The sequence below is a fragment of the Abrus precatorius genome, unplaced genomic scaffold, assembly GCF_003935025.1.
Source record: "Abrus precatorius isolate BTA unplaced genomic scaffold, Abrus_2018 Scaffold11, whole genome shotgun sequence".
In the NCBI taxonomy this organism is placed as follows: Eukaryota; Viridiplantae; Streptophyta; class Magnoliopsida; order Fabales; family Fabaceae; genus Abrus; species Abrus precatorius.
The window spans coordinates 2,593,112-2,620,484 of record NW_020874303.1 but is presented as its reverse complement, the minus strand read 5'-3'; the positions used below and the strand labels follow the sequence as shown (position 1 = coordinate 2,620,484).

Below are 27,373 nucleotides of genomic sequence, written 5' to 3'. Positions count from 1 at the left end.
AAGACGAATTTGGTTACTCTAACTTGAAAAGACGTGTAATGTAAAAAGAAGTGATTATATTATTTTTTTTAATTTTAAAGTTAGTTATATGTAATAAATTTTAAAAGTTAAATAAACATTGGATATATACTTACTTACTTTACCTATCTTTTTAATTTATAGAAATTAAATTCATGAAAGATAAATGCTAATTAGTACCACTTGTTAAAGAATTAAAAGTAAACTTTTTTATAAAAAGATATTTTTAATACACCTTATTTTTATTTTTAATGCAGCTTTTAATTCTTTAACCAGTACCCTCCAAGCATTACTACATTAGTAAAATTTATCTTATACTTATTAGAAGCATCAAAATCTTATTTTTTTTTTCTTTAATTAAGCAAACAGGTATTCCGAATAGTGCCTGAAGAGCAAAGTGACGATGGAACTTGAGATTGATGCTAAAACGACGTCGTAAGTGTTATATAGTAGTATTTTGCTTAAGAGTGCAGTGCTGACAGAAGCAGCAGCATCAACGACAATGGAGGCGCCGCCGTTTGCTTCTTCTGCTTCCTCTTCTTTCATTCGCAGCAAACCTCTCTCATCCACACGATTCTCCCAAAATGTCAATGTCAAATACCCTAAGAACTTCTCAGTTCGCGCTTCTTCTTCTGAGGATTCTGGTTTGTTCTCGCTTTCTGAACATACCCTTTTGAAAACTTCACTTTCAAATGCCCTTTTTATTTTCCTCTTCTGGGGTTCTGATTTTTCTCTCGGTTTTTAGTTGTGACTTTGCTTGATTATGGTGCTGGCAATGTTCGGAGTGTCAGGAATGCTATCAGATTCCTCGGGTTTGACATCAAAGATGTGAGCTTTTTCCATCATTTTCTAATGGGTTATATAAATGTTTTTGTGTTTGTTTGTTTTTGAATCTGAAGCAATTTTGATTTTTACTAGGTGCAAACTCCACAAGACATTTTGAATGCGAGCCGGCTAGTCTTTCCAGGTGTTGGAGCATTTGCTGCTGCCATGGAGGTCTTAAGCAAAACTGGGTATTTCTTAACATGATTATTTTTTTATATATGATGATGATGTTGATGATGAAATTGCAGTAATAATAGTACTAGTGATGATGACGGTGATGTAATTGTAGTATATAATAGTACTAGTACTATGATGATGATGATGACGTAGTTGTAGTAACAATAGTACTAGTACTATGGTTGTGTTAAGATATTTTTGCTGGGTTATGTAGTAGGCTATTGAAGGACTGAGGAATGCAAGCGACGTATTCTTTTGAATATTACACCCTTTTTTTAAAAAGAAGATCAAAATACTTGTTTTGTAGATTGATAACATTTTATAAATTACTTTGACTTTCAAAAAATTTAACCAATCATAAAAAAGTATGTTGAAGAGTGTGTTTTAAAGAATATGGTTGATGACATTTCTCTTGAAGGATAACTCATAGCAAATGATAAGATATGGTATTGTTTTCAAATTATACAACAAGAATGATGATCTTCATTCTCTTTTGTTTGATTAAATTTAAAATGTATATTAAAAATGACTTGATCCAAGGCTCTATTATGTATTGGAGTTCACAACTACTGTACTGTTTGTAAGTAAGGTGGGTTAATAGAATTTTTGGGGATAATTAAGTTAGAACGGATTGGTGGTTGTTCTAGACTTATGCTATTGTACTTAAAATAAACTCATTTTTACATCTGAGGTTCATTTTACTGCTGAATTTATTGGTTCAGACTTTAAACTAGGCATTGTCATGTATACATTTGAAGTTCTGAAGCACTTTGTAGTTTTGATCTTTGAATGGTTGCACTCTGAATTTTAGCATGAGGAAAATGCTTTATTTTGCTTTTCATTTCAGTATCAAGCATAATGTGATGCCATATTGTTTGCAGGATGGATGAGGCACTATGTTCATATATTGAAAAGGACCGCCCATTTTTAGGCATTTGTCTTGGACTTCAATTACTTTTTGAATCTAGTGAGGAGAATGGACCAGGTCAGTTATATGTCCTTCTTGGTTTTTGTTATCATAATCATTCAATTCCTCTCAACATTTTTTTAATATTGTGGCATAAATGGTTACCTAGGTTTCTATCCATGTAGATTTGAAAAAAAAAAACATTATTAGTATTAATCTTTATTATATATGCTTCAATAGTTATAGAACATTATATGAAAGTGTAACTACTATTCAGTTATAGAACATTTTTATCTTAGATTTGAAAGATTTTTCAGTTAGGCTAATTAAAATGGGAGGAGAATCTTTTGCCTTCAAATTTTATTTTAAGGCATACTGTGTAACGTAAGATGTACTTATAATTAAATCTGGTTGAAATAGTGCTTCAATGCATACTTTTTTTTTCTGCTTATAGAGTCCTGGTTTATGAGAGAAGAAGAGTAAAATCAAGCTTGAAATATGTGAAGCCTTGGAATTGAAGTCTTTGTTTTTTCCTGGTTAAAATAAGAGTAAGACAAAGATAAGTAAACATAAGTTAGCATTGTTTGAACATGAAAATTGGGGATCACATTATTTCACAAGTTCATTGGTTAAGAGTGATGGGGAATTGGAAATATTGATGGTGATGTCACACATAGGATTGATTCAAGTAATTGGATGAAATTGAGAAATAATGCAGGCATTGTTTTTTATTGCAAAGTTTCATCAAACTTAAAAGTAAAATTATAGTGGACAAACCATATGGTCAATGATGCTCTATGGTGATCCAGTAGTAAATATTGGGAAATGAAGTGCTAACAAGAGTGGAAACAAATTTAGTTCAGTAGTGAATAAGTTGATATTCAAGAAAATATAAAGTGAATGACATTTTGCAAAGTCAAGAGTTAAAGTGAGGATTTTGTGGAGTTAGGGGTTTAAGTGACACACTTACAATTTCAGGGGCTTGAATAGAGGTTTACACAAATTATTTAGTTCATCAACTTGCCTTGACAATATGCATTATCCTCAGATGATTTTATTTTGTCATGATTGTAGTTTTCTTATCATGGGTAACTAGGTAATAAATAATCTATTGAGAGTGAATAGAAACTGTAACCTTAGTTATTTTTGGTATGCTTCTCTAACATAAAAAGAGAATGTGGGGGATAATGCTCTCTGATTTAACAGAAAGCTCAATTTCCTGAGACTACAAGAGCAAGTACCTTTTTTAATCACTCTCTCAATTAAGTATTGAACGGACAAATATGTTTGTGAATCAGTAAAAGGTCTTGGCTTAATACCTGGAACTGTTGGGAGATTTGACTCATCAAATGGTTTTAGAGTACCACATATTGGCTGGAATGCTTTACATGTCACACCGGACTCCAGAATCTTGGACGATGTTGGAAATAGCCATGTCTATTTTGTGCACTCTTATCGTGCCATGCCTGTATGTCTCTACTTTTCTTTGAAAATCCTTTTTGCTTTGGCTGTCACATTTTTACTCCTTTCATTAGAGTGTTTTGTTAATCTGAATTGTTGTTTTTCAGTCAGATGACAACAAAGAGTGGGTATCCTCCACCTGCAACTATGGTGACAAATTTATAGCCTCTGTTAGAAGAGGAAACGTGCATGCAGTTCAGTTTCATCCAGAGAAGAGCGGAGGCAAGTTTTATCTTCTTTTCCTACCCTTCAGTTTTTTTAGCTATCTTCCCCCTGCTCTCCCCCTCTCTCTTTTTACATTTCATGTATAGCACCATAAATGATGGAAGCTGCAATCTTTGTTGAATTTCTTATTCTTCATTAGCTTGTAATAATTTACTTAATCAACATTATTTTGAAATTTGAAGTAATACGCTTCATGCAATTTTTCACAATCCTTTCTCCCTTAGAGGAATAATTGAAGGGTGATCTAAGGTTCCAAATCCAGTTGCCTCAAAAAAAGAAAATGAAAAAAAAGGAAACTATATAATTCAATTCAAACTGAAAATTTCCTTTCTGTCTATTATTTTATTCTTAAGATTTAAATTTCAAATCTCTAATGGCTCTTGATAGAAAACTTTTATGAAATTTACAGTACTACAAATTTCATATTCTTTTTGTTTTCATGGGAAGGAGGGGGGGGGGATACAATATGTCTTTAGAGATACGTTTATTTTGGGATAATTACACAGACCTGTCCTAAGGCCAGCAGTAATTACATGTTGACCATTTTTATTTCAGAATTTACTCCTACCTCCCTTACACGTCCTTGTTTTGTTATTTTTAAGAGTATTATATTTGTAGTTCATACATTAAAAAATAAGGAGGTATGTATAATTTGTTTCTGCAAAATCAAGGGTGTTGATAAATAAAAATATTTAATAAAATAAAGGATACAAGTGTAATTTTTTAATCGAGCAGGGTCTATGTGTAATTACTACCACTAGCCTCATGGGAGGTCAATTTAATTATCCCCATTTTTTTTATTTAGAGGCAAAACAAAATTTTGTGTTTTTGTTTCTTTCCTTTCTTGGGATAGCTTATTCTTGTTCTGATTTGTGGAGATGAAATTTTCAGATGTTGGCCTTTCTATTTTGAAAAGATTCTTGAATCCAAAGTCAAACTTGGCGAAGGTGGCCTTCATACCTTTCTATGTACTTCTTCTGTATCACAGTTATTGTAATCATTTTGTCATAGAATAACTAATCATTTGTAATATTCACCTGAAGACAGAAGCCTGGTGAAGGCAAAGCTTCAAAACTAGCAAAAAGGGTAATAGTCATGCCATTGAAACACTTTCCTACAGTAAATTATGTATTTTTGGGTGTATTCATTATTTTGATTTTCTAACAAACCATTGTCTATTAAGGTGATTGCTTGCCTTGATGTGAGAACAAATGATACGGGGGACCTTGTTGTAACCAAAGGAGACCAGTATGATGTAAGGGAACATACAAAAGAGAAAGAGGTATCAGAGATAATACCAATTTTTTTAGTGTATGGTTTTTATGGGTTTACTCAAGTAGAGCATATTCCAAAACATTGGACATCTGTACAATATTAGCAGCTTATAGGTGTAGTAGATAATTAAAAAAGAACCATCTAGGCTTTTTGTTTTTTCTCAGTCACCTTATTCATTTTAATTATTAAAGAGTAAAATTGATTATTTATTATCTTGTGATGCTATTTTAATTGTTAGGTAAGGAATCTTGGCAAGCCAATTGATCTTGCTGGACAGTACTATAAAGATGGAGCTGATGAGGTATGCTTTTGATAGTTTCATTCTTTTTTTGCACATATTATGAAACATTTTTTCTTTCCTATTGAACTTCAAGATTGGTTGCAGGTCAGCTTTCTAAACATTACTGGATTTCGCGACTTCCCTCTTGGTGATTTACCAATGTTGCAGGTTTGTGAAATGTGCCAACATGGAAGTTTTTGAGTTGGTGATAAATTATATTTTATCTGATATCCTATGTGGTTTCATGGTTGTTATGCTTCATAGGTATTGCGATACACATCAGAAAATGTTTTTGTACCCTTAACAGTTGGGGGAGGAATTAGAGATTTCACTGATTCAAATGGAAGGTATATTAATGGTCATTATTTAGATTATGCTAACGACTTTCTTGCAACATTTGTTTTCAATTTAGATTGTCAAGTTTTACTTTTATGGTTTTATCAGTGTGTTTAGTCAGAACTTTTAAAACTTCTTCATCCAACAAATTATATTCTCAGGTACTATTCTAGTTTGGAAGTTGCTGCAGAATATTTTAGGTCTGGGGCTGATAAGATTTCCATTGGAAGTGATGCAGTATATGCTGCAGAAGAATATATTAGAACTGGTGTATGGAATGCAACCCATTGCTTGTTTCTTTTAATATGCATTAATATAAGTATCTCTTCTGATGTTTCTATGGCTGTCACATTTAGGTAAAGACTGGGAAGACCAGCTTGGAGCAGATATCAAGAGTTTATGGGAATCAGGTAAGCTAACAGCTGCTAGTCATGCCTGCTCCTTTTTTCCTATCCATGCACACCTGTACGTACTTGAGATATTCTAAACACACAAGTAATGATAAACCTTTTTTTCCCAAAAGAACTTATTTAAATTATTACAATTTTCTTTCAAAGTAATTTTTATGTCGCTGATCAAATTTTAAAACATATTATCAGTGTTAATAATTATTTTTGCTTGTTACATCTAGTTTCAGATTCTGGTAGAGGGAGAGCTTATTTTTGCATTTGTCAATCTTTCTACTTTGTGCAGATATTAAATAACATTTTTGCTGTGGTGATTTGTTTAATGATTTGGCATTATTCTTCATGTTTCATCAGTGTGTATGTGATGCATGTATGGATTCAATTGGTGGTGTTCCAATTTTTTCAATTTGCAGGCAGTGGTTGTGAGTATTGATCCCCGTAGAGTGTATGTAAAGGATCCTAATGATGTGCAATTCAAGACTGTAAGGGTTTCGAGTCTAGGTGAAGATCTTTCTATTTTTCCCCCTTGATTTTATATTTTATGTCTCTGAATTATCTGAATTCATGCTCTAATATATGTATGTGGAATATTTCTTTCTGGTCTAATATACAATAGTCAGATCTGTTTTTTTTTTTTTTTTTAAGATTGGTCCAAAAGAATTAGGCCTAGTAATTGTTTGAACTTGCAGTAGGGACTTCTTATAGATGTACTCTGTTCAATTCTCTTTTCATTTTCTCCCCCGTTTCTTTTGGTTTAACTGTTATTCATATTACTTACATAATATGGATGTGTTATTAGATTCTGTGTGAGCTTTGACCACTATCATGAACTTGCCTCAAACAATTTGAACTGTATACAGCACTATATATGTGTGTGTGTGTTGGGTAAGCAGGGAGCAGGGTAATTAGTTGCCATTTCTGATTAGTTAAAATAAACGTGTGCTGAAAAAGGTTTTAGAATGTAAAACAGAGAAGATTCTTTTTTATGTGAAATATATTAAATATAAAAATACTCAACCATTTTATGTTGGTTTCAGGTCCAAATGGAGAAGAATATGCATGGTATCAGTGTACAGTAAGTTTATTTTCTTTCTTCACTTAAATTTTTAATGTGTTCCACTGTCTAGATTTTGTAACCTACTTTTCCTTCATTTATACATTGTACCATTAAATAATGGATAATACTAGAGAGACAACTTCTAGAGACTAGAGAGGCTAAAGAAGGCATAACTAGTCTGCAGAGTTGCTAGATTGGTTATCAATAAATGCATAAGTGATGTGATCCTACATACATGTAAGTTGAATCTAATGGACTAATGGGGCAGATAGAAGGCGTGAATTTTGGTTTCTCAAACTTATGTATGTTTGTCATTAACCTTTGATAATTGATTTTTCCTGTTCAACAAAATCTGACCAGACACAGTGAGGGATGATTAAGCTACCCAAACTCGAGTAATTTTTTAGTTGTATGGTTGGTAGAGAATAAACCAAAATCACAATTTTCTGTGATTAGTGAAGAATGTGACAGTCAGAAATAGCACATGTTAAAATATATTAGATGTAAATGTAATAAAATTCTTTTTTATGACAATTGACAAAAATGGTAATACTACCACCTTGTGGTTTATTTGGTTCAAGTGAAAGAGAAGAGTAATAGAATAGCAAGGTGTGTTGTTAATCATTTCTTTTTTTTGATAACATTTTAGATCACATCCAGGACTGTTGTTGCACTCTTGATTCTTAGAATTGTATAGACCTTTCAAACTGTCTTATTAAAGTCAGAGGTACCCACCTAAGATGCCCTCTACTTGTGTGTAACTGATGCTGCTGGTTATATTGACAGTAATAGACGGGCCACAATCATCGCTATTATTACATCTAGCCTTCAATTTCTTTAGTTGGTGAATTGTCATTTGACTTGTGACTATTTACCTTCCGAAGCATTTTTTAATATCTCGATACTATTTGTTTATTGTAAGGTTAATGGGGGGCGAGAAGGCCGACCAATTGGTGCTTATGAACTAGCAAGAGCAGTTGAAGAGCTTGGTGCTGGAGAAATACTACTTAATTGCATTGATTGCGATGGTCAATCTAACTCTCTATTCTATAACTAGATTTCACTATAGTTTTTCTTCATTGAGAGCAGTTTTTTAAAATTAATTTTAAAATGCTTTCATTATTTGCAGAAGTTTAACTGTTGTCAAGACCATCTTCATCATCAATGAATTCTAAAAAATTAAATGACTATTTCTTATCTGCAATATATTGAGTCATCAAAGGGGGGAAAAAATGATTGTTCTCTTTGGTTCTGTCTGGTTTCTCTAATCTTTTTTTCACTAGTGTCATGGGAAATTTTTAGTATGCCCAATTGAGGGTAAAATAAGAGAGATTTGCCTTTAACTTGCCCCTAAACTACCTGTGGGGATAAAATTATTGACATGGTATAGGTATGGTCTTTATTCTGAATCATTCTCAAGGCTGTCTTAAGGGGTTTCTATTTCTCATATGCAGAGAGATTGGGCTGTCTTGTTACATTCATGACTCTTGTTCTTTATTATATCTTAATTTTCCCATTTTTTGAGGATCTCTTATTCTCCCCTTTGTTTTACTTTCCCTCTTTTTTATGTTATCCTATTTGAGAAAAATGGAAGATGTTTGGGGTCATTAGATTTTATATTTAATAAAATGCTTCTTTTATTCTAATTTCTTTTTGACTACTGTTAATATTTCAGGTCAAGGGAAAGGATTTGATGTAGATTTAATTCAGTTGATCTCAGATGCTGTAAGTATCCCTGTGATTGCAAGTAGCGGTGCGGGTGCTCCTGAACACTTTTCTGAGGTGTTTAGTAAAACAAATGCATCAGCTGCACTTGCTGCTGGCATTTTTCATAGGAAGGAGGTATGACTTTTGTCTTACTGTTTTCTTATTGCGGATGGGAATGGTTTCTATTGATGTACTTCAGTGCATGTTGCTATTACTTTGAACCCTTTGTTGGTATTTTGCTACTTACCTCTTTTGTTGTTAAGTATAATCTGTTACTGATCAATTATTGCGTTGATTCATTGTCATTAGTATCATGAATGCGTTTGGATAAGCTTTGAAGTAAAAAGAAAACTCTTATCATATGGTTTTTTTGAGAAGCAACTATTTCTTTTTTCAGAAAGTACTATAACTCTTTTTTCCTAGTGTTTACTTATTTTAAAAACAGCTTGTCAATAATAGCCATAATTGATTTTCATCATTTAAAAGTATAAAGTTTTTATTGAAAAGAATATATTTATTATACTTTTGTATTCGCAATATAATAAATGTTTTGTCTTCCAATAAAAACATGCCATTTTTATTTGTTAAGTTGATGTTAACAACAGTTTTAAAAAGAATTTTGGACAATTTTTGGTTAAATGAAGCACTTCTATTTTAGAAATAGCACAAGCAAACAGGTTGATAATATTATTTTCCCCTAATAAGCAAAAAGAGTTTGATTGATTCAAAGATATTATTCAGACAGTGAATTTGAATTTTCCATTAAATGCAGGTGCCTATTCAGTCGGTAAAGGAGCATCTGTTGAAGGAAGGCATAGAAGTCCGAATCTGATCATGCATTTTGTGGCCAAAATTTTAGAATGAACTTCTGAATAAGCAACACTTGTTGTAACTTTTGCGTAATCTAACATTATAGCCCTCAAAATGCCAACCTTTGGATTATAAAAAGCTTTTCAGTTTGTTAACTTTATAATCTTTTATGAGAAATGGGTTTAGCATGTGCAGCTCTATCTGACCATTTGTTATTTCAAAATCCTATATATATATATATATATATATATATACATTTTTAGAATCAAGGGGCATAATATATAAGTTAAAAAAATAATATACTTTTTTTTAAAAAAAATATTATTAATTTTATTTTTAATTAATTGTCTTAAAAAAGTTAAACATGTATTAAGAGTGTTTGGATGCACAACTTATTTTAGTATTTATTTAATAATTTTTTTAAAATAATGACTATATTTTGAATTTAATAATTAAGTTTATTAAAATAATATGTTTTTATAACTTATAGAGTAGTTAATTTAAATAAATTGAAAACAAAAATTATAAATTATTTTTTATAAGTTCTTTGAAATGGGAACTTTGTTGCTCATAGTAGGCTTATCTATCTTGAATAAAATTGAAAATTAGGCAAATATTTTGAAGATTCACTCTATAACTAATTTCAAACTAGCTTTAAAAAATAAGATGTATGTTAAACGATTTTTAGTTCAAAATAATTTTTAATCGTTAGTATTTTAAATCTACTTTTTAAAATTATATATTTTTTATTTATTCAAATTCAAATTGTGCATAAAGAACACTACATTGTGTTCGATAAATGTATTTATAGTTCAAGAAAAATTAGCTATATCATTTGCAAAAATTTTATGACCACATTTACGACTAATATTATTTTTATTAACCTTAATTGTTATAACTAAAATTAAATATTTTTTAAAACATAATTATTATATTAAAGATATACAAATATAACACAAAATACAACTCAAGTTCAAAACACATTTTAACGAAAAAAAATATTATAGAAATAAGGGCCCATGAAAATAATAAAAATTTATAAGATAATGAAGTTCGATATTAGTAGTTTAACAGTAAATCGAAGGACATATAAATAAGGTAACGTCTAGTAGAAGTATTTTATGATTTATTAATTTGGTTAATAAATTTATACAACTATTTAATAAAAAAAAAAATGAAAGTAACGTATAACTTTTGAAATGTAACTTTTTTAAAAGTTATAATTTTTTTTTTTAAATTAACTTTTAGTATTTTTATTTTTTATTTACTTTATAAGATAACTTACCCTTAACACAATTAAAATTCTACATACATTTTTAATTTCATTACTTTTTTTCTCATTAATTTTACTATATTAAAAAATATATTTATCAAAATATATATCAAGAAATATTTTATTTTATATAATTATTCAATTAATTGATTCATGATAAATTAATAAAATAAAAAATATCTAATTTTAATATTAAATATCTTTTTAAATCATTTAATATATGTTAGTTGCACAGTTAGTTTATTGAATTTTAATTTTAATTTTACAAACTACTTATTACATCCAAAAGTTAAAAGCTCAAAACTTTCATTTCAGAATTTTTAGTTCATTTTCTTAAACAAAGCTTAAGAAGATCATAAATCTAAATAGCTTAAAATATTTTACACAAATAAATCTCTCAAATTTAATTTTTACTGTCCCTCAATTTTAAATGAAATGCAGACTTGAAATTTTATACATAGATTATCAAAATAAAATTTTAACTTCAAATTAAAAAAAAAATAGCACTAAAAGTACTTCCAATATCATATCTAAATTTGATACTCAAATTATCTAATCTTGTGGTATCGAAAATGAAAAATAAATGTTAATTTGTTGGACAGAAAGGCAAAGAGATCCCAAGTTGGATTGTTGTATATAGTGAATGAGTTTCATAAGCATAGGAAGAGAACAACTCTACTTTGTCGGTGCTAAGTTAATGAATTTGTGAATCATATACCGTTCATTCAAAATATTTATGATGGTTAGGTCATTCCCATTAATGATTCCATAAATATGGTTTCACATCAATACTTTCACACTTTCTTCTGCTCAATCATTCTCACTCTCATTCCAACAAATAAAGACCTTTCTGCTTCAATTTTTTAGATTTTTCATCGTTAAGAAACCATTTTATAAGTCTCACTAAATGAAGAACGAGCTTAGATTATTCATTTTTTGTAACCTGTGTGAAAGGGAATATATTAAAAAAGTATCATGTTCATTATAATATAATTTTAAAGAGAATACTAATCATCAGTCATTTTCATGAGATTAATTATCTGATTGGTCAACCCCTTAATGCCAATGAGTTCTCCACAACAATATATTAAATTTTGAATTATACATTTTTTATTTAGTACTTTTATTACCTATTCAAAAAATTATTTAATACTTTTATTTTTAATTATATACATATATATAGGCTGTGTTGAAAGTGATATTGTGTCTACATCTCACACTCATCTGAACATATATCAATCACTTTGATTCTATGAATTGAAGAGTCTGATCCTGAGAGAGTAAGGAAAGTAGGACCAGTGAGTAGATAAAGTCTCTGTTTTCTTTTTGTCTTTTTTTGGTTACAACATGAAGTCTGTGTTTGGGTATATTATTTATTGGAATTACTAAAAGAAATTAAACTAATAAATTTTAAAAAAATGTGAGAATTGTGAATTGTTTTCGTAAACTCTTCCCAATACACTTAGAATTGAAGATAATGGTTCTTCAAACCAGATTTATTCGTACTACAATTATGAACATGCATGAAACGACATTATTATTACTCTTTTCCTTTTTAAATAATGTCATTTATACAATAAAATTATATACATGAAAGGTAAAAACCAAAAGATAATTACGAAATAAAACAAGTAATATGATAGAAAATTTTAGTATATAAAAATTTGTTTAAAAACAACATGAATCTTTTTTTAACTGTCCTTTATTCTCCTTTTCCCTTTGCATTTTTTCTTCTCTACATGCTTTTCTGGAAAGTCAAAACACATTGAGCCCAGAACCGTTTGTGTTTCCCATTTTGATGCTTGGGGGTTCACTTCGAATACTCCTTTGTATTATTTTTAAACTTAAACACTAAACAATGAAAATTAAAGCTTTAACAATAAAAAATGTGTAACATTTATTAATCTTTAATGTTTATCACTTAGTTTTTAATATTTGATATAAAGTCTATAATAATAATAATAATGCCGAAGTATAACTAAGACGGTTTGCTAATTATATATGCTACATATAGAATAATAAAGATGGATGATAGTGAAAGGAATTTAATTAATTTAAGAGGCATTTTCATTTGAGTGAGAGGGATTCAAAACTTTGAAAGGTTCGAAGATGTTATCATATATATAGAATGGATGGATTTTGTTTTCATTTTACTTTATTGACACATGCATGCAATTTCACCATTGTGCATGCTTCCTTTGTTTAGTAAAGAATGCATCAAGAGAAGACAATGGAGAAGCAAATGCATCAAGAGAAGACAATGGAGAAGCAAAGTAATTAACATTAAGAAAGAGTTAATAATATTCAATTTAAGAATTATTTCCACTTAATTGACACGTAAATGCTTAAAGCAAACAACTGAACAACGTAGGTACGTGAACACATGAAAGTTACGTGCTATTAATTAAGTTCCCAACATAAGAATAGCTAGCATGCATGTCTTCCAATCCTTATGTGAATAGTGCAAAGTCTTCATGGAAATCCACCTCCAGCTCCAGCCCCAGCTCCTCCACCAAATCCTCCACCGGCTCCGGCACCACCGCCTAGTCCGCCGCCGCCACCACCTCCAAACCCTCCTCCACCACCTCCTCCTACTCCGCCTCCTGCACCGGCACCACCTCCAAATCCGGCTCCTCCTCCAAACCCTGATCCTCCACCAACTCCACCTCCTCCACCAAACCCTCCACCGCCACCAAACCCTCCTCCAGCTCCACCACCCACACCGGCACCTCCACCAAACCCTCCACCAGCACCAGCACCACCACCTAATCCTCCTCCTCCACCACCACCAAAACCACCTCCTCCTCCTCCTCCTACACCTCCTCCAAACCCTGGATGATGGAAGAAATTCTTCTCATCCTTAAACAAACCCTTTTCACTCCCAAGCTTCCTTGCATCAATGGTGCACACAAGCACTCCAAGAAGTGCAAGAAGAAGAATCTTAGAAGCCATCTTGTGCTAGAAAACCAAGTAACTTGGCCAAGATGGCTAGCTATTGATGAAAAATAAGAGAAGCGAGTAGGGTTTATATAGCAATGTCCCTAAGGTAACAAGGTTAAAACAATTAAAAACAACATTATTATGGATGAACATGCTTTAAATTAGGTCATCTTCTTAACCATGCAAACGCGTTGAGGTACATTAATGCCTTCAACTGCTTCTATTTGACAAAAGAGAGACACTTCAACCGTTCATGTCTCATGGCCCCACCACTTACTTATCTGCCTTGTCAGAGAAGGATATTCACGTTGCTCAGAGTTCTCTTTTGATCTGTTTTTGCATGGGCCTTTCTCTTTGTAGATTGCAGCTTTTGAGTTTCAATTCTTTATATATATTCAATATATACAACTTTCACCTTCTCATTCTCATATATAAATATACTATATTCATGGGTTTCTAGTGACTTCATGTGAATTTGTATTTAGGAGTCTGAGTTTGTTTTGTGATTCACATAATTGTAGTGCAATTTAATTTAACTGGTCTCAACTATAAAATATAATGTTGTTGGAATTGTATGGTTCATGGGCCCGATGGGGGATTTTTTTTTACCCAAAATAGGGTGGCTTTTAATTCTGGAGAAGCCTTAAAAAGAACATATTTTGTGATAAAATATTAGCATTGTTTGGGGACTTTTGGAATCTCAGTACATTATTTAACTCATAAGGTGAAAAAATGATATATACATTAAAGTTTTGTTGGTACTCGTACAGCCAAAAATGATTATTCAAGTTATGAAGCTAGTTACAAAAAAAGAGAAGAGAGGATTGGAGTTTTGAATTTTTAAAATGAAAGAGGGAGGAAAGATTGTAAAGAAAAGGTAAAAAAAGAGTGTACCTTAATAAAACCATTCTGAAAACCAATTTGGTAAGTTTCGTAGGACAATTTGATTGTGAGTTTAGAGAGAAATCTACTGATTTAATTCAAGTCATTGATGCCATCAAATTTAATTAGATGTTGGTATTGGTTTTTCTCATCCATATATACAAGGTTCTTTCATTTTTTTAATTTTTTTATTTTTTAGTTTTTCAATTTAACTTTTTGTTGATCTAACTCGTACAAGGAAAAATGATCATCAAAGTTTAAGAAGCTTGTTAGAAAAAGGGAGGACTAGAGTTCTAGTTCTAGAATCAAGAGAGGGAAAGCTTGTAAAGAAAACGACAAAATATGAGTGGACCTTAATAAATTCACTCTGACAACCAATTTGGTAAGTTACACAAGACAATTTGACTGTGCTACATTGAGAAAAGAGTTGATTGATTTAATTCAAATCATTGATGTGCTCTATAAAATTTCATCTCAACTTTTAGGAATTGAATTATTAATAATAGTAATATTTCATTGAAATTATTTATTATATTTTGTATTTTTAAAATAAAAAATTAATAAAATTTGAAAATTAACCTCAAAAATTGAAATTAATGAAATTATGAAATTTAAGGTGTTGGCCTTGAGTTTTTTTTTTTTTTCATATGTACAAGGTTATTTCATAATTTTTTTATGCGTTAAGCCTTTGATCCACTTTTTGCATTACCACTTTAGGAGCTATCTATTTAGGTTAAATTATATATTTATTTTATATGGTTATACTCGTTTATAAAAATAAAAAAAAATTAGTGAATTTATCTAAAAAAATAAAATACTAAATAAAATAATCATGAATTAAAAAATTAAAAATTCATATATATATATATATAAGTCAAAAATATTTATATTTACAAGAAATATTTAATTAATAGGGAAAGTAAAAAAAAAAACTGACTAATAAGATTTTGAATCAATCTAATAAAAATTATTTACTTATATTATAATAGAAAAGTTATGAATATGAAATAAATAATTTAATTTTCTAAAATTTTAATTAATTGTTTAATTTTACATTTTAAATATAATAAATATTTTTAAATATTATAAAAATTAATAAATCATATAAAAATATAAACTTAATTAAATGTTTAATTCTTCCAGAAGTTTGCAAAATTTAATTTAGTCCTTATAAAATAGCTTGTTAGAATATAGTTTATACTTTTTCATAAACTATTATTTTTAATTCATTTAGCGATAATCCAATCAACAGTTAATAAAATATAGAATATATTATAACAAAAAAATTATAGAAATTAAGTCCAAATTGTAAAACTTCTATAGGAATTAAACACTAAATTAAAGCAAAAATCATATTATAAATTAATATAGTTACATATTACAAAATTATTATAAAAATATTTACTTTAATATTTTATTTATTCTTCTAAAGATAGAATGAAAAGGTAAAATATAAAATTAAATAAATTTTTTTATTAATCAAGTATAATGAAAATAAAATCAAGTTACAATATATATATATATATATATATATATATATATATATATATATTCAATCAAATTTTGTGTATTGTATCTTTTTAAAATTATAATTAGTTAAAATAATTTGGTTAATGTGTTTACAGATGTTCTTAAGAAAAAAACTTTCATTTTATTTCATAATTTTAAATGTATTTTAGTCCATGTACATATAAAAATTAATGTTTTAATTATTATACGGGTATTTTATTATATTTTAATTCCTTTCACCATGATTGTCATTATATTAAATAGTAAAATATAATAAAAAAAATTTGAAATTAAAATGTAATATTTTTAAGTATAATAATTGATTCATGTGTCAATTGTATGAAGTAAATATATAATTTAATTTTTAATTTATTATTTTATCAAATATCGTTATAAATCATCTCAAAATTATTTTTTTAAAAAATTAGATAGTTAGATTTACTAATTGTACCATTGCTAGCCATCATTCCATAACAACCACACTGTTGATCGTTGTTGCAAGTTACAACCTATATCATTTGAAGGTGGTTCTTGACAATGTCAACGTTAGTACCAGTATTGTGACGTTGGATGAAAACTTCGTAAACATTAGTTGTATTATTTGGTTTTAATTTTCTTATTTTATTTTTATCCCTTATTATTATTTGTAACTATAAAATCATTACCTTATTTATTTTTATTTTTAAAAATTTATGACAGAACCAAAAAATAATAAAAGTAATGCGTCAATTTAATAATTAAAAAAATAATATAATATAGAAGTATTTTTTAAAACCAAATAGCCCCTTAACAAAAGGGAAATGCTTGATCATTCCATCCAAATTTAAAATAATGATCCATTCATTCCTATAATCAATTACAATTATACTCTCTTTATAAAACAAACATTTTTTGCAGCAGTCATAATGTTGCTCAGCCATTTGCATCATCAGAGTAGACCAAATTGTTACAAATCCCACAAGTACATTTAGCTTAACAAAAAAATATTTTGGGCATAGCTTTTATCAGACAATTTTTGTTATTCTCTTTGATTTTAGAGTAGTATTTTTAGATGTATACATATAGATACATTAAAAGTATAGTAACGATGATTAAGTATAATGCTAAATACAGTGTTAATGATTTGATGTTCAAATAATGAAATTGTTAGCTTAAAGATGAGATTGGTAAATTTGGTGAACGGAGAACTTGTTAGAAAATCTTGGCAAGAGAGCGTTCTCTTGAGAATATGACTGTCATGCACAAGCAACATGACATTTGTAGCAGAAAGGCGTAAAATTATTTTGATTGATCAATCTTGTACAACATGCAAAGCTAAACAATAAAATGGATTATAGGAATAATCGGGCTATTTCACAATACATTAAAATTTGCTATTCACTAAGTAAGAATTGAAAAAAGAATAAAGAAATTAATTTACAGTTATCTGGATAGAGGGGGAAAACAAAAAGGAAGCATGTTGTATCTCCTAAACAGGGTGAAGCTGAACTTTGTCTAAACAATTGTCCAATCACTTTCCAGAGAGGGCGGCTTCTCAGCAGGGTAAAGATTTGCAGGTTTAGGAGGTTTCTTTGAAAACAAAGATGACTTGTTGTCAAAGAAACTTGAAAAAGTTTGTCGAATAGGCTTTTCTTCATCGATTACCTCATCTTTCCAGACAGGATTTGTTAATAGCTTATCTTTGCCACCAAAGATATGACTAAACCTCTTAAACCTGTGCTTTGGTTCACCAGTACTCATAGTTGATTCTTCTGTGTGCTTCATTATCTTTAGTGCCTCCTCAGGATTCAGCAACATTGTCTCCACCATTTCATATATCTACAAGGGACATGACCATTATTATTTTTTCTTGGATAGAAATTACTATAAAATAGTTGCAGATGAAAATTCTCAAGACTCCAGTATCATCATAATCAGCTACACTCCAAAGTAATTATTTTTCATCCTTATGTGCATACTGATTGAGTTAGCCAGCACATTTAACCCAACACTACAACGGGAAAATTAGGTAGGATTGATTAAAGTAAAAGTTACGAAGTTTCATAAATTTGATCATTCCTAAGTTTCCCTTCCATGTGGTTAATGGCTCTCCAAAAAGCTGGATGAGGCAGTATTGGAGTTCAATCCCTTAGTTATACTTTGACTATTTCTTTAAGAAGCAAATTTTTGGTATTACTACAGTATCTAATCCCTTGTAGTTAATATTCTAAATTTAGAAAACTTTTATTTATTTATTTCAAAAATTAAAACGGAAAAAAATAATCATACAAAGGTGTCATTATTATAGTGGCACTGTGGCAGTAGTATGTACCAAAAAGGACTGAAAATATTTTCTTCCTTAAGGTGAGAATCGATATCAGAGATGTCTAAAAAGGATATTGGGAGCCACTATATAACAACAAAAATTAGTCACCTTGGTGTATTGTTACCCACCTGAACAAGTTCATCAACTTTCTCGTTGAATCTGTTGCTTTGACAAGTGGCAACAACGTACTCCTTCCATTCATTGAACCATTTTGAGAAGTCAATGTTACCAGACAGCATAGGTTCAGCAATTGCAAATCCTAAGCCGAGCTGTGTAATTAAGATCAGACATTTTTATTAGAAAGGCATGAGAATGATACAATCACTGTCAATACTTTACTTGTTTACTACCAGCTATCATTAAAATCTAGTCATAGAAGCACAAGCTGAACTTTTATCAAGACATTATTAATAGTTACAAGATCAGAGACAATTTCTCATTTCATCAACTGGCTAATATACTACATATTTTTTGAAAAAAATAATAATTACAAGTTAAGAACAATTATAATATTCATAGCTAACAGAGGTTATGGTGGGTATTTTTGTCAGGGATGAGAGCATTAATCACTTGGGTCCACAGATAACAACATATGAAGCAAGCCACAGTTCATCAGTATCAGTACTTCAAAAGATAATTTGGGAGACGATGACAGATAACAATTATGTATCATTTAAACACAACTAAAGGAACATAAGTGATATAAAAACAAAAAAGAAAGAGAATTTACAAGAGAAACAAACAGCTGTTCGAAAAGTTCAGATGGCTGGATATCCTCAAATGCATCAAGGATGCCCTCCCTACAAATGAGAGTAAAATGCTATTCAAGTTAGATAGCTTTAATTTTTAAAGGTAAAATCCAAGTTCATAAAAATGGTTATTCAGACTTACACTGCCAAATCCTCATCAAAGAGAGGTGCCTGTTTAACAGCTGGAACTGGTTTAGATGTTTCCCACAACTCACGCCACAAATTACCTACCATCAACATGTAATGGAGTTCAGAGAAGTTCTTTTATATGATATCAAGGGAACAAAAAGCAGCCTAACAGTGCTCACGCTTCTTATAAAATGTGTCATGAAATTGAGACAATGGTCAGCATTCACTTATCTGGACATGGTTGACCAGATATATGATATTTAATTCAGGTTTATGTCTTATATAAATGTATAAAGATTGACACACAAAAAGATGTCAACACTTTCAACTCAATCCCTTGTTCAACCATTAATTACTCTTGACTCAAAACTTAGGGTACAAATTCACATAAATTTTAGTTCGAACACATTAATGACTAAGCACCCATGGTCATCAAAACATAAAACAACTAAAGGCTATGGCCCAAAGGCAATCTAACAAGTGCTTTCTATACTAAATTCAAGGTTTATAGTGCAATCTATCATGCAATAATTTCAAAATAAGCCATAATACACTCATGGATAGCACAGGGGAAGCATATGACTTGAATCATTGACCTTATCCAAACAAAGAAAGAATGGGAAATCATGTTGAATTATCCATGAACAGAAAAAAAAGCGTTAAAAAAATCATGCATAAACATAAATGGACTTAAGCAGACAAAAAAAGTCACAATCCATGTAAATCTAATAATAATGGTACAAAATGGTACACATCAAACAATAATTTAATTTTCTAAAAATATAAAAGATGGGACGAATACTATATAATAGCTTTTGAACCGTATCCATCATATTATGAAGGTAAAACAAAGTTCAAGACAAGAAATTAGTGAACCAAAGAAAATGAACGGGATTTCATAGCCCTAGAGTAGTTTTAGGAAACTTGGAGACCAAGAAATCCTTTTCCATTGAGGTAAGGAGTATTTATAGAGAGTTCAGCAGTGGCTTGAGCACATTTCAGTTGTATTCGCAAATGCTCAACAGTATCTTGTGAGAATATATAATACATACATTTCATTATAGATCATTCTATAAGAGAGATTATATTTTATTTTATTTTATTGTCAATATTTTCTTTCATTAGGGTACAGTTTCCAAGCTTGGCACTTTAAACGATAAAAGTTCGCTCACTAGCATGAATTAAACAATTTCTGCCATATATACTGTGCATTCAGCAAATTGAAATCTTTTGACAATTAAAGTTAATAAACATATAAATGGTTGGAACATTAACATACAGCAAAGTTTTGTCACAAATGGTTGCAAGATAAACTAAATAGAACATTGTTTCAAGCAAAAATATCCACAATTTTATCAAATGTGAAGATGGCACATAATCATGGGCAAGAATGTTAGTTCACCTTCTTTTTGCATTCGCAGACTTAGTTGACCTTTCGTAGACAGGGACTCACCACCATAAAAAGAATCACTATCCTCAGTACTTCCCTCACTTTCTGTCCAATCAGGAGGAGAGTACCATCTCACAAAATCTTCCAAAATGCAACCAGGATTTGCAGCCTAAAACATGATCACAAACAGGTCAAACTCAGATAGAACATCACTAAGTTGCATTTTAAAAGCATTAAGAATATCAACAAGAAAAGTTCTCTTCAAGGGAAAAAGTCTGACCTTGAAAGCCTGCATATCAGAGAGGAGTTGAGAGCACCCAGCACCAACACTGATCATAGAAAGAAAAGAAAATTGTCAGGAAATGCCAACTTGATAGTAACTACAACCTTTTTAGACCATAGAAGCAAAAATATAGTGAAAACAAAGCTGGCGTTTGCATATTAGACATGAGATTTAGATACATAATGTATTACAAAATAAAAATTAGTGAATATCTTCGGTTTATCAACTAGTCCATATATATATATATATATATATATAAAGGATAGCAAATTAGACACCTACACCATTCAAGCCTATAGAATCTTTATTTTTACTGCATGCAAAACCAGGCCAACATTTAACAAGGCTACTTTGCACCACAGACTATGATCATGTCATAGTGCATCCAATATCATTGACTCCAATCTTTTATTAATAGAAGAAAATTTGTAAAAACATTAAATTGCATTAGGTCAATCCAGACAATTAGGAAACATACAATTGCATCAAAGACAAAAGGAGGAAAACACAAGCCATATATCAAAATAATAATAAGCTTTCCAATCTTTCTGAAGGTATGTCTATGTAGAAAGTGAAAACCCTGACAGATGAACAACAGCTCAATACCAAAAAAATATGTCCCTCACCAAAGGTAGAAAGAGATCTAGTTTTCTGTAAATTTAATCCACTTCTTAAACAAACTAATTGCCCAGTCATTCATTCCAAACTAGTAACAATTTATTTTTAGATAAGTGGTTTCCTAATATGTCTCCTGCCACACTTACCAGAAAACTGATAATTATTCATCACTTGCCCGTAAAAAGAGCACAGCATACTCTTTACACGGATGTACAAACTCATGTTATTTCATGCTGTCTTATTTTCAAATTCACATTAAAGGGAAGGATGACAACAAAACTGGAGTGTTATTCTAAGAAGAACCTCAAGGCTAATTAACAGAGAATGATAAAACTTAGTTAAACAGAAAAAGCTATACAATCTTCATGAACTATCTTTTGAATAGTTGCTCAGACAATGTCAATCCCAATCAACCACTGCCTCCAACACAAATAGAAATTTTAACCAATAGATAATAATTGGTTTCCAGGCCTTGGCTCAAGGACTGTGTTAAGAAATGGATCAATAGGTCAAGAGTTCAGATATTGCCATACAATTACAAAAGGCATAAATGAACACATCTAAAAAGTGGTTAAAGACCCAGAGGCAACATGAAGTTGATAATTTTATTTAAAAGAAGAAATAAAGATAACTGGTATTTATTCAGAATACACACATAAGCAAAATGGATTTAGATTTTAAGATAACAGACTAGGTCAGATTGATCTTAGATTCTTAGTTTACAGACCTCCCTGTCCGCAGAACAAACTCCTCAGTCTCTTTGATCAGATCTTCAGTGAGCAAGGGTCCCTCCTACACGAAATGGCCACAAATATCAATTACTGGAGCAAGTTCAAGTATTTGTATAGTGCAGATAGCTATCAAACCTGGGTGACAGGAGAGTACACAGGCTCGCCAGTTTCCAATAATGTCAGATCTCCAGATGGGCAATCAGCACCAAGTCGAAGAACAAGCTCTCCAGTGCTTAATCTAGCATATAATAAAGAGCTTGCTGGAGTTTTTTCAGTGTAGTTTGTTGATTCTACTGTATTTGAATTGGCTTCCATCATCATAGAGTCTAGGCATTTGGTGGCCATAATATGGCGCCTTTTCCGAGAGATGCAACAATTAATTACTTGGAATTGTTGATACAGAAGACATGATTTCAGATCTGGAATGTCATCTGGGGGGACTCCAGGTAAATGTTTTTCTTCACACCAAAGTTTTCTCAGCTGTATAGGTTAAAATAAATTAAAAACACTCATTTTCAGCTTATAAGAAAGGGAAAAAATGAAACAAAGTTGGGACAACAGAAGTTTATGTAGAATTTTTTTTTTTTTTTTTTTCCCAAGCAAGTAGATGTAAAGCTATAAACTAAGTAAAACAAGTTTGGAATTAAGAGGTTCTTGAAGGAACTGAGAGTTCCCAATCATACGATCTTGGATAAAAATATTAAACTGATTAAGATAAAACAATCCATCAACAACTTCACAAGCCGCCAAACTAAAAGTTACTCAAGCAAAAGATAATAACTTATATATTGTAGAACTAGAAACTAGAAAAAGATAAGAGATTAAATGAAATATAAAATTCTAGATTCTTAATAAAAAGTTATATAATATTAAAAGTTTAAAACTATAAATTTTTAATGAGTTAGACATACTTCAGCAACAACCCTGCACCAAAAAAGAGCCATTTTTCGAAGTGTCCTGAAGTTTCCAATTACTTCAGCTAGCTTAACAACTAAGCTTTCAGCTGGAGCACCATGAATATCTCTTGGCAAAGATGATATGGAAGTTTCCTCTGGATCAGAGTTGATCTTTCTTCTAAGGAACTCTCCCTCTGCAAATATGTAGCAAATATTACAATGGAAAGGGAAGGTCATCACAGAACAAAGTGCCAAAGAAAACATATGAACATAAAATGTAATTATCTCATTAGTGAGCCACCTAAAATTCATATACCTTGATCAAACAGCGAATTGATTAAATACACAACTTTCTCATTGCTGCTAAACTCAGAGGTAAGTTTTTCCTCCTTTTCACGCAACACTAAAGCCTTCACTGCAGAGAGACTTAAGCTCACCCTCTCTCTAGCAGGAGAAGAACTTCCTGATGAAGCTACAAAATCTTTCATTGAATTTGTTTTCCTTCCAGCCCTAATCAAAAGGCCCAACAGTTTAAGAGGCTAGTTATACCATTATTATTGTTAAATTAAAAAGAAAATGCATGAAGCAATTGATAGTGAGAAATTGGCTTTTCAGTCGCAAGAATTTGGCTAACAGAATCTTGATACATTCAATAATGAAAAATTTTAAGCAATTCATGGAATTGACAGGAAAAAGGCAAACATAACTTACTCGACTGCTATAGCCAACTGCTTCAGAACAGATGACGGAGGAATGGGGTGTTCAGTTGCTGCAGTTAAGCCTTCAACCGAGGGAATTGCTTCTGAAGCCTAAATTAATGTTTTTAAAAATCAGTTAAGCAAGCAAATTGCATATTTGAATCCAAAAATCATTGAAAAAATATTAGTATTTAGTGGTATGCTCATTTTACTTGAAAGAGTTCTCAGGCTGTGAAGCATAACATAAGATGATGAGATAATTAATAAGCATGCATTACTAACTCATCACAGGTATATCATGCATTGAATAGTATTCCTATTTTATGAGTAATGAGTGATAATTTTTGAATAGTCTAAAAGACACTGTTCAAGACAAAACGTACGAATTTGGCATACACTCAGATTTCCTAAAGTACTTGGACAGCTGCCTGGTTCATAAACTTCAATTGGAATTTGGAAGATTAAAATACTTGAATCAAAATGTTCCAGATCTTCCTACCTTGGCATCAAGATCACTTTTCACATTGAGGACGCACAAATTTTCATCATAAAATGGAATGGAAGCCATGTTAATATCTCCAACTTTATCTGTAAGTCCAACTTTTGTTCTCCCTTTTCGAATGTTGTTAATTCTATCTTGCCAATCCTGCTTTATTCCTATATGTGGAGGTCTCCACTTTATATGCTTCAGTTCAGTAAGAAGCTGCATCATTACGGTACAAAAGAAACAGTAATGAAAGTAATTAATTACACACATTACAGAACAAATGTTGCCTAATTAGCACCTAGACATAACACAAACACGAAGTGACCTCGTATCGTATTAGTCATCGTTAGGCTAAGACATTTTGGATTATGAGGACCAGTTTGGTTCAAGATAATATTTTTATGTTTTCATAAATAATTACAAAAATGCCACCTAAATTTCACTTCATTTCCTGTTCCCAAAAATTTGTGCAAGAAAATATCAAGTGATGAATTTACTATGAAAATCTAATAACCTAGTGCATTGTACATTAGTAATAGTTTATTTCGTAGTCCAGCCAAAAAATATATAATTATATATATTGAAAGCATTTCAAATTTTCACCCAACAAATAAATAAAAATAAGTTAATCCAAACAGACACCTTAATCTAAATTTTCATTTTCATATTCAAGCTTCAATTAAAACCAAACAAATATACTTCATTTGGTAATTAAAAAAAAAAATCTTTTTTTTTTCCTTTAAAGCTAAGTGGTAAGTGTCACATTTCCATCACAGATGCAACAATTCAAACACATAAAATTAAATCAAATAATTATTTTCAGAGCACAAATTACCCCAAAAATTTTCACAAACAAGTAATTAAGTAAACGCATCTTCAAACCTTTGACTCGTTCTCATTCCGAACAGATTCATCTCCATGCTCCCTCCCCAAATCATCGTTCAATTGCCTATCAGAATCTTCAAATGCCAAAAAACAAGGGTCAATACACATTCCCAAAAACAAAAATTTGAAATTCCCAAAAAGACAAAAAAAAAAAAAAGGAACCGCATTTCCACGCAATTGAGCACGTGCGAACGAGAATGAAGAGGGGGAAAAAACAAAACACGCAAAAGGGCATCCAAAAAGGTGAAGAACCTCACTCACCTCGATCGGATTTGAAGTCCATGAGAACACGCTCCGCTTTTGAAGCTGCTGAATGGAACGCGGTTTTCGCTTTGGACACGAAGGAAGAAGTAGCGTGACCCTCCATATCTTGCGCCGGGAGTGCGCACGTTAAAGGGAGAACACGCTTTTTCTCAGCTTCTCTATGTATCAACGAAGAAAACAACTAAGAAATGAAGAAGAAAAAGAAGCATAGGTAGATAGATAGAGCGAGAGTGCGTGAATGTGTAAGTATTTGTAGTGTGGAAGAAACAGAACAAGTCCAAGTCCAACACTAAGATAAAGAAGAAAGTAGAAGAAGAAGAAGAAAATGGTGATGGTGTGACCAGGTAGATGCTGATGCTTCTTCAATGCTTCAGTGTTTTAACTTCTGATAAATATGGTAGAAAATATAATAAAAATCATTATTTTTTTCCTTTTTGTTGTTTTAACCAAAATGTTTAATATGTTATCACTTTAATAAATATTATCCAATAATAAATTATATTTATTTTTCTCTTAAGTTAAAGTAACTTTTTTGCCTTTGAATTTTTACTTGTTATAATTATTTTAAGATCTTTGAGGATTTCATGTAATTAAAATTGTTAAATGAAAAGATGGTGGAAAAAAGTTTTAGGAATTTTTTATGGAAAGTTAAGCTCGTGAATATTATGGATAAATTTTTATATACGACCAGATCCTCATGGAAAAAAAAATATAAAATAAACGGATAAATAAGCATTTAAACAGGGATCATAGAAAAACAAAGCAGTTAAGAAATCATAAATGTAAATACAATAAATGACAAACTATTAATTAATTAATTAATTATATCTGATTTTTTAAATATTTATGTGAACATTAATTAATTTACTAATTATTTTTGTATTAAATTAAATTTTATTTATTTTTTCATTCATATAAATTTATTCATCATTTTAAATATATCAAAAAGTATCAATTACTTTTTTTCTAATAATATCTTTATTTATTAAGAATAGGTAAACTAACTGTAAATAACTTTAACATTTTTTTACAGAGATATGTTAGTAAAATTATATTATTTTATTATAACAATTGATAAGACTAGTTATTTTTAAAAATATGTGAATTAGTATTATGTAACATTTAAAATAAGATAAATAAAGTGTACTTTTAATTTTTTATATATGATTACATGATTTATACATGTTTGTTAAGATTATATGACATTTTGTGTTAAACTTAGTAAAATATCTCTAAAGTATACTCTTAATTGTATTTTCACTATGATCATTTTTATTATATTTCTGTTAATACAAATCTTTCTAATGAATATTGTCTAATGAAAAAGTTTGCAGATCATGAACAAAAATTGCATGAATATTTAGAGGAAGAAAATAAGCAATAAACTCCAGTAATGTGGATTCGTTAAGTTACCCATTTTCAATTCATTAATTATGTACCAATAATAATCCATTATAAATTCGTATATAATAATCTTTTTGCAAGATATGAAATTAAATTTTGACTAAAGTACGAACTGGTCCTTTTTGTCTCCTTAGATATTATGTGTCTCAAAAATAAAATTGTAAATCATGAGAAATATTTTAATTTTCCCACATTTGCTATAAATTATGCTAATTAAGATAGTGATCAATAAAATGATTAAGTTTTTGTGCAACTTGTTAACATGGTTGTGAATGACATTTAAATAAGTTACCATAGCTTGGAAAGAAATTGTATTAGCAAACATAGAGGGCCATCAACCAATGGAATTAATCAAATGACTTTGTCTTAATCCAATAAGTTTAATTTTAATATATAATAAATTTTATGTGTTTATGGTAATTATATAACGTATCTTATTGATAAA

General features: G+C 30.2%; 3 protein-coding genes across 5 annotated transcripts; 1 reads left to right on the top strand and 2 right to left on the bottom strand.

The window, feature by feature from the left end:
• Positions 1–377: 377 nt before the first annotated feature.
• Positions 378–9,668, top strand: LOC113854570 (imidazole glycerol phosphate synthase hisHF, chloroplastic). 3 transcript variants are annotated; one of them, XM_027485637.1, is made up of 19 exons: positions 378–662; positions 764–846; positions 937–1,031; positions 1,902–2,005; positions 3,226–3,395; positions 3,496–3,610; positions 4,505–4,560; positions 4,661–4,699; positions 4,797–4,895; positions 5,127–5,189; positions 5,274–5,336; positions 5,433–5,515; positions 5,666–5,774; positions 5,861–5,914; positions 6,325–6,412; positions 6,949–6,986; positions 7,891–7,996; positions 8,644–8,810; positions 9,448–9,668. In XM_027485637.1, exons 1-19 carry the CDS (start codon positions 521–523, stop codon positions 9,505–9,507), a joined length of 1,734 nt encoding a protein of 577 aa, XP_027341438.1. In that variant the 5' UTR covers positions 378–520; the 3' UTR covers positions 9,508–9,668. The 3 variants fall into 3 exon arrangements, with proteins under 3 accessions (XP_027341438.1, XP_027341439.1, XP_027341437.1); XM_027485638.1 differs by having other exon boundaries at positions 497–662; positions 4,797–4,868; positions 9,448–9,633; XM_027485636.1 differs by having other exon boundaries at positions 497–662; positions 4,505–4,581; positions 9,448–9,633.
• Positions 9,669–13,230: 3,562 nt separating this feature from the next.
• On the bottom strand, positions 13,231–13,726 carry LOC113854308 (glycine-rich cell wall structural protein 1). The gene has a single exon (XM_027485245.1). It carries the CDS (start codon positions 13,708–13,710, stop codon positions 13,231–13,233), a length of 480 nt encoding a protein of 159 aa, XP_027341046.1. The 5' UTR covers positions 13,711–13,726.
• Positions 13,727–17,351: 3,625 nt separating this feature from the next.
• Positions 17,352–25,888, bottom strand: LOC113855061 (rab3 GTPase-activating protein catalytic subunit-like). Its single transcript, XM_027486512.1, has 14 exons — positions 25,522–25,888; positions 25,258–25,334; positions 24,388–24,591; positions 23,902–23,999; positions 23,507–23,700; positions 23,206–23,384; positions 22,430–22,774; positions 22,291–22,355; positions 20,943–20,991; positions 20,675–20,831; positions 19,286–19,370; positions 19,125–19,194; positions 18,523–18,663; positions 17,352–17,907 (listed from the first exon to the last, which is right to left on the bottom strand). The coding sequence occupies exons 1-14, from the start codon at positions 25,625–25,627 to the stop codon at positions 17,584–17,586; spliced, it is 2,094 nt and encodes a 697-aa protein (XP_027342313.1). The 5' UTR covers positions 25,628–25,888; the 3' UTR covers positions 17,352–17,583.
• Positions 25,889–27,373: the final 1,485 nt, after the last annotated feature.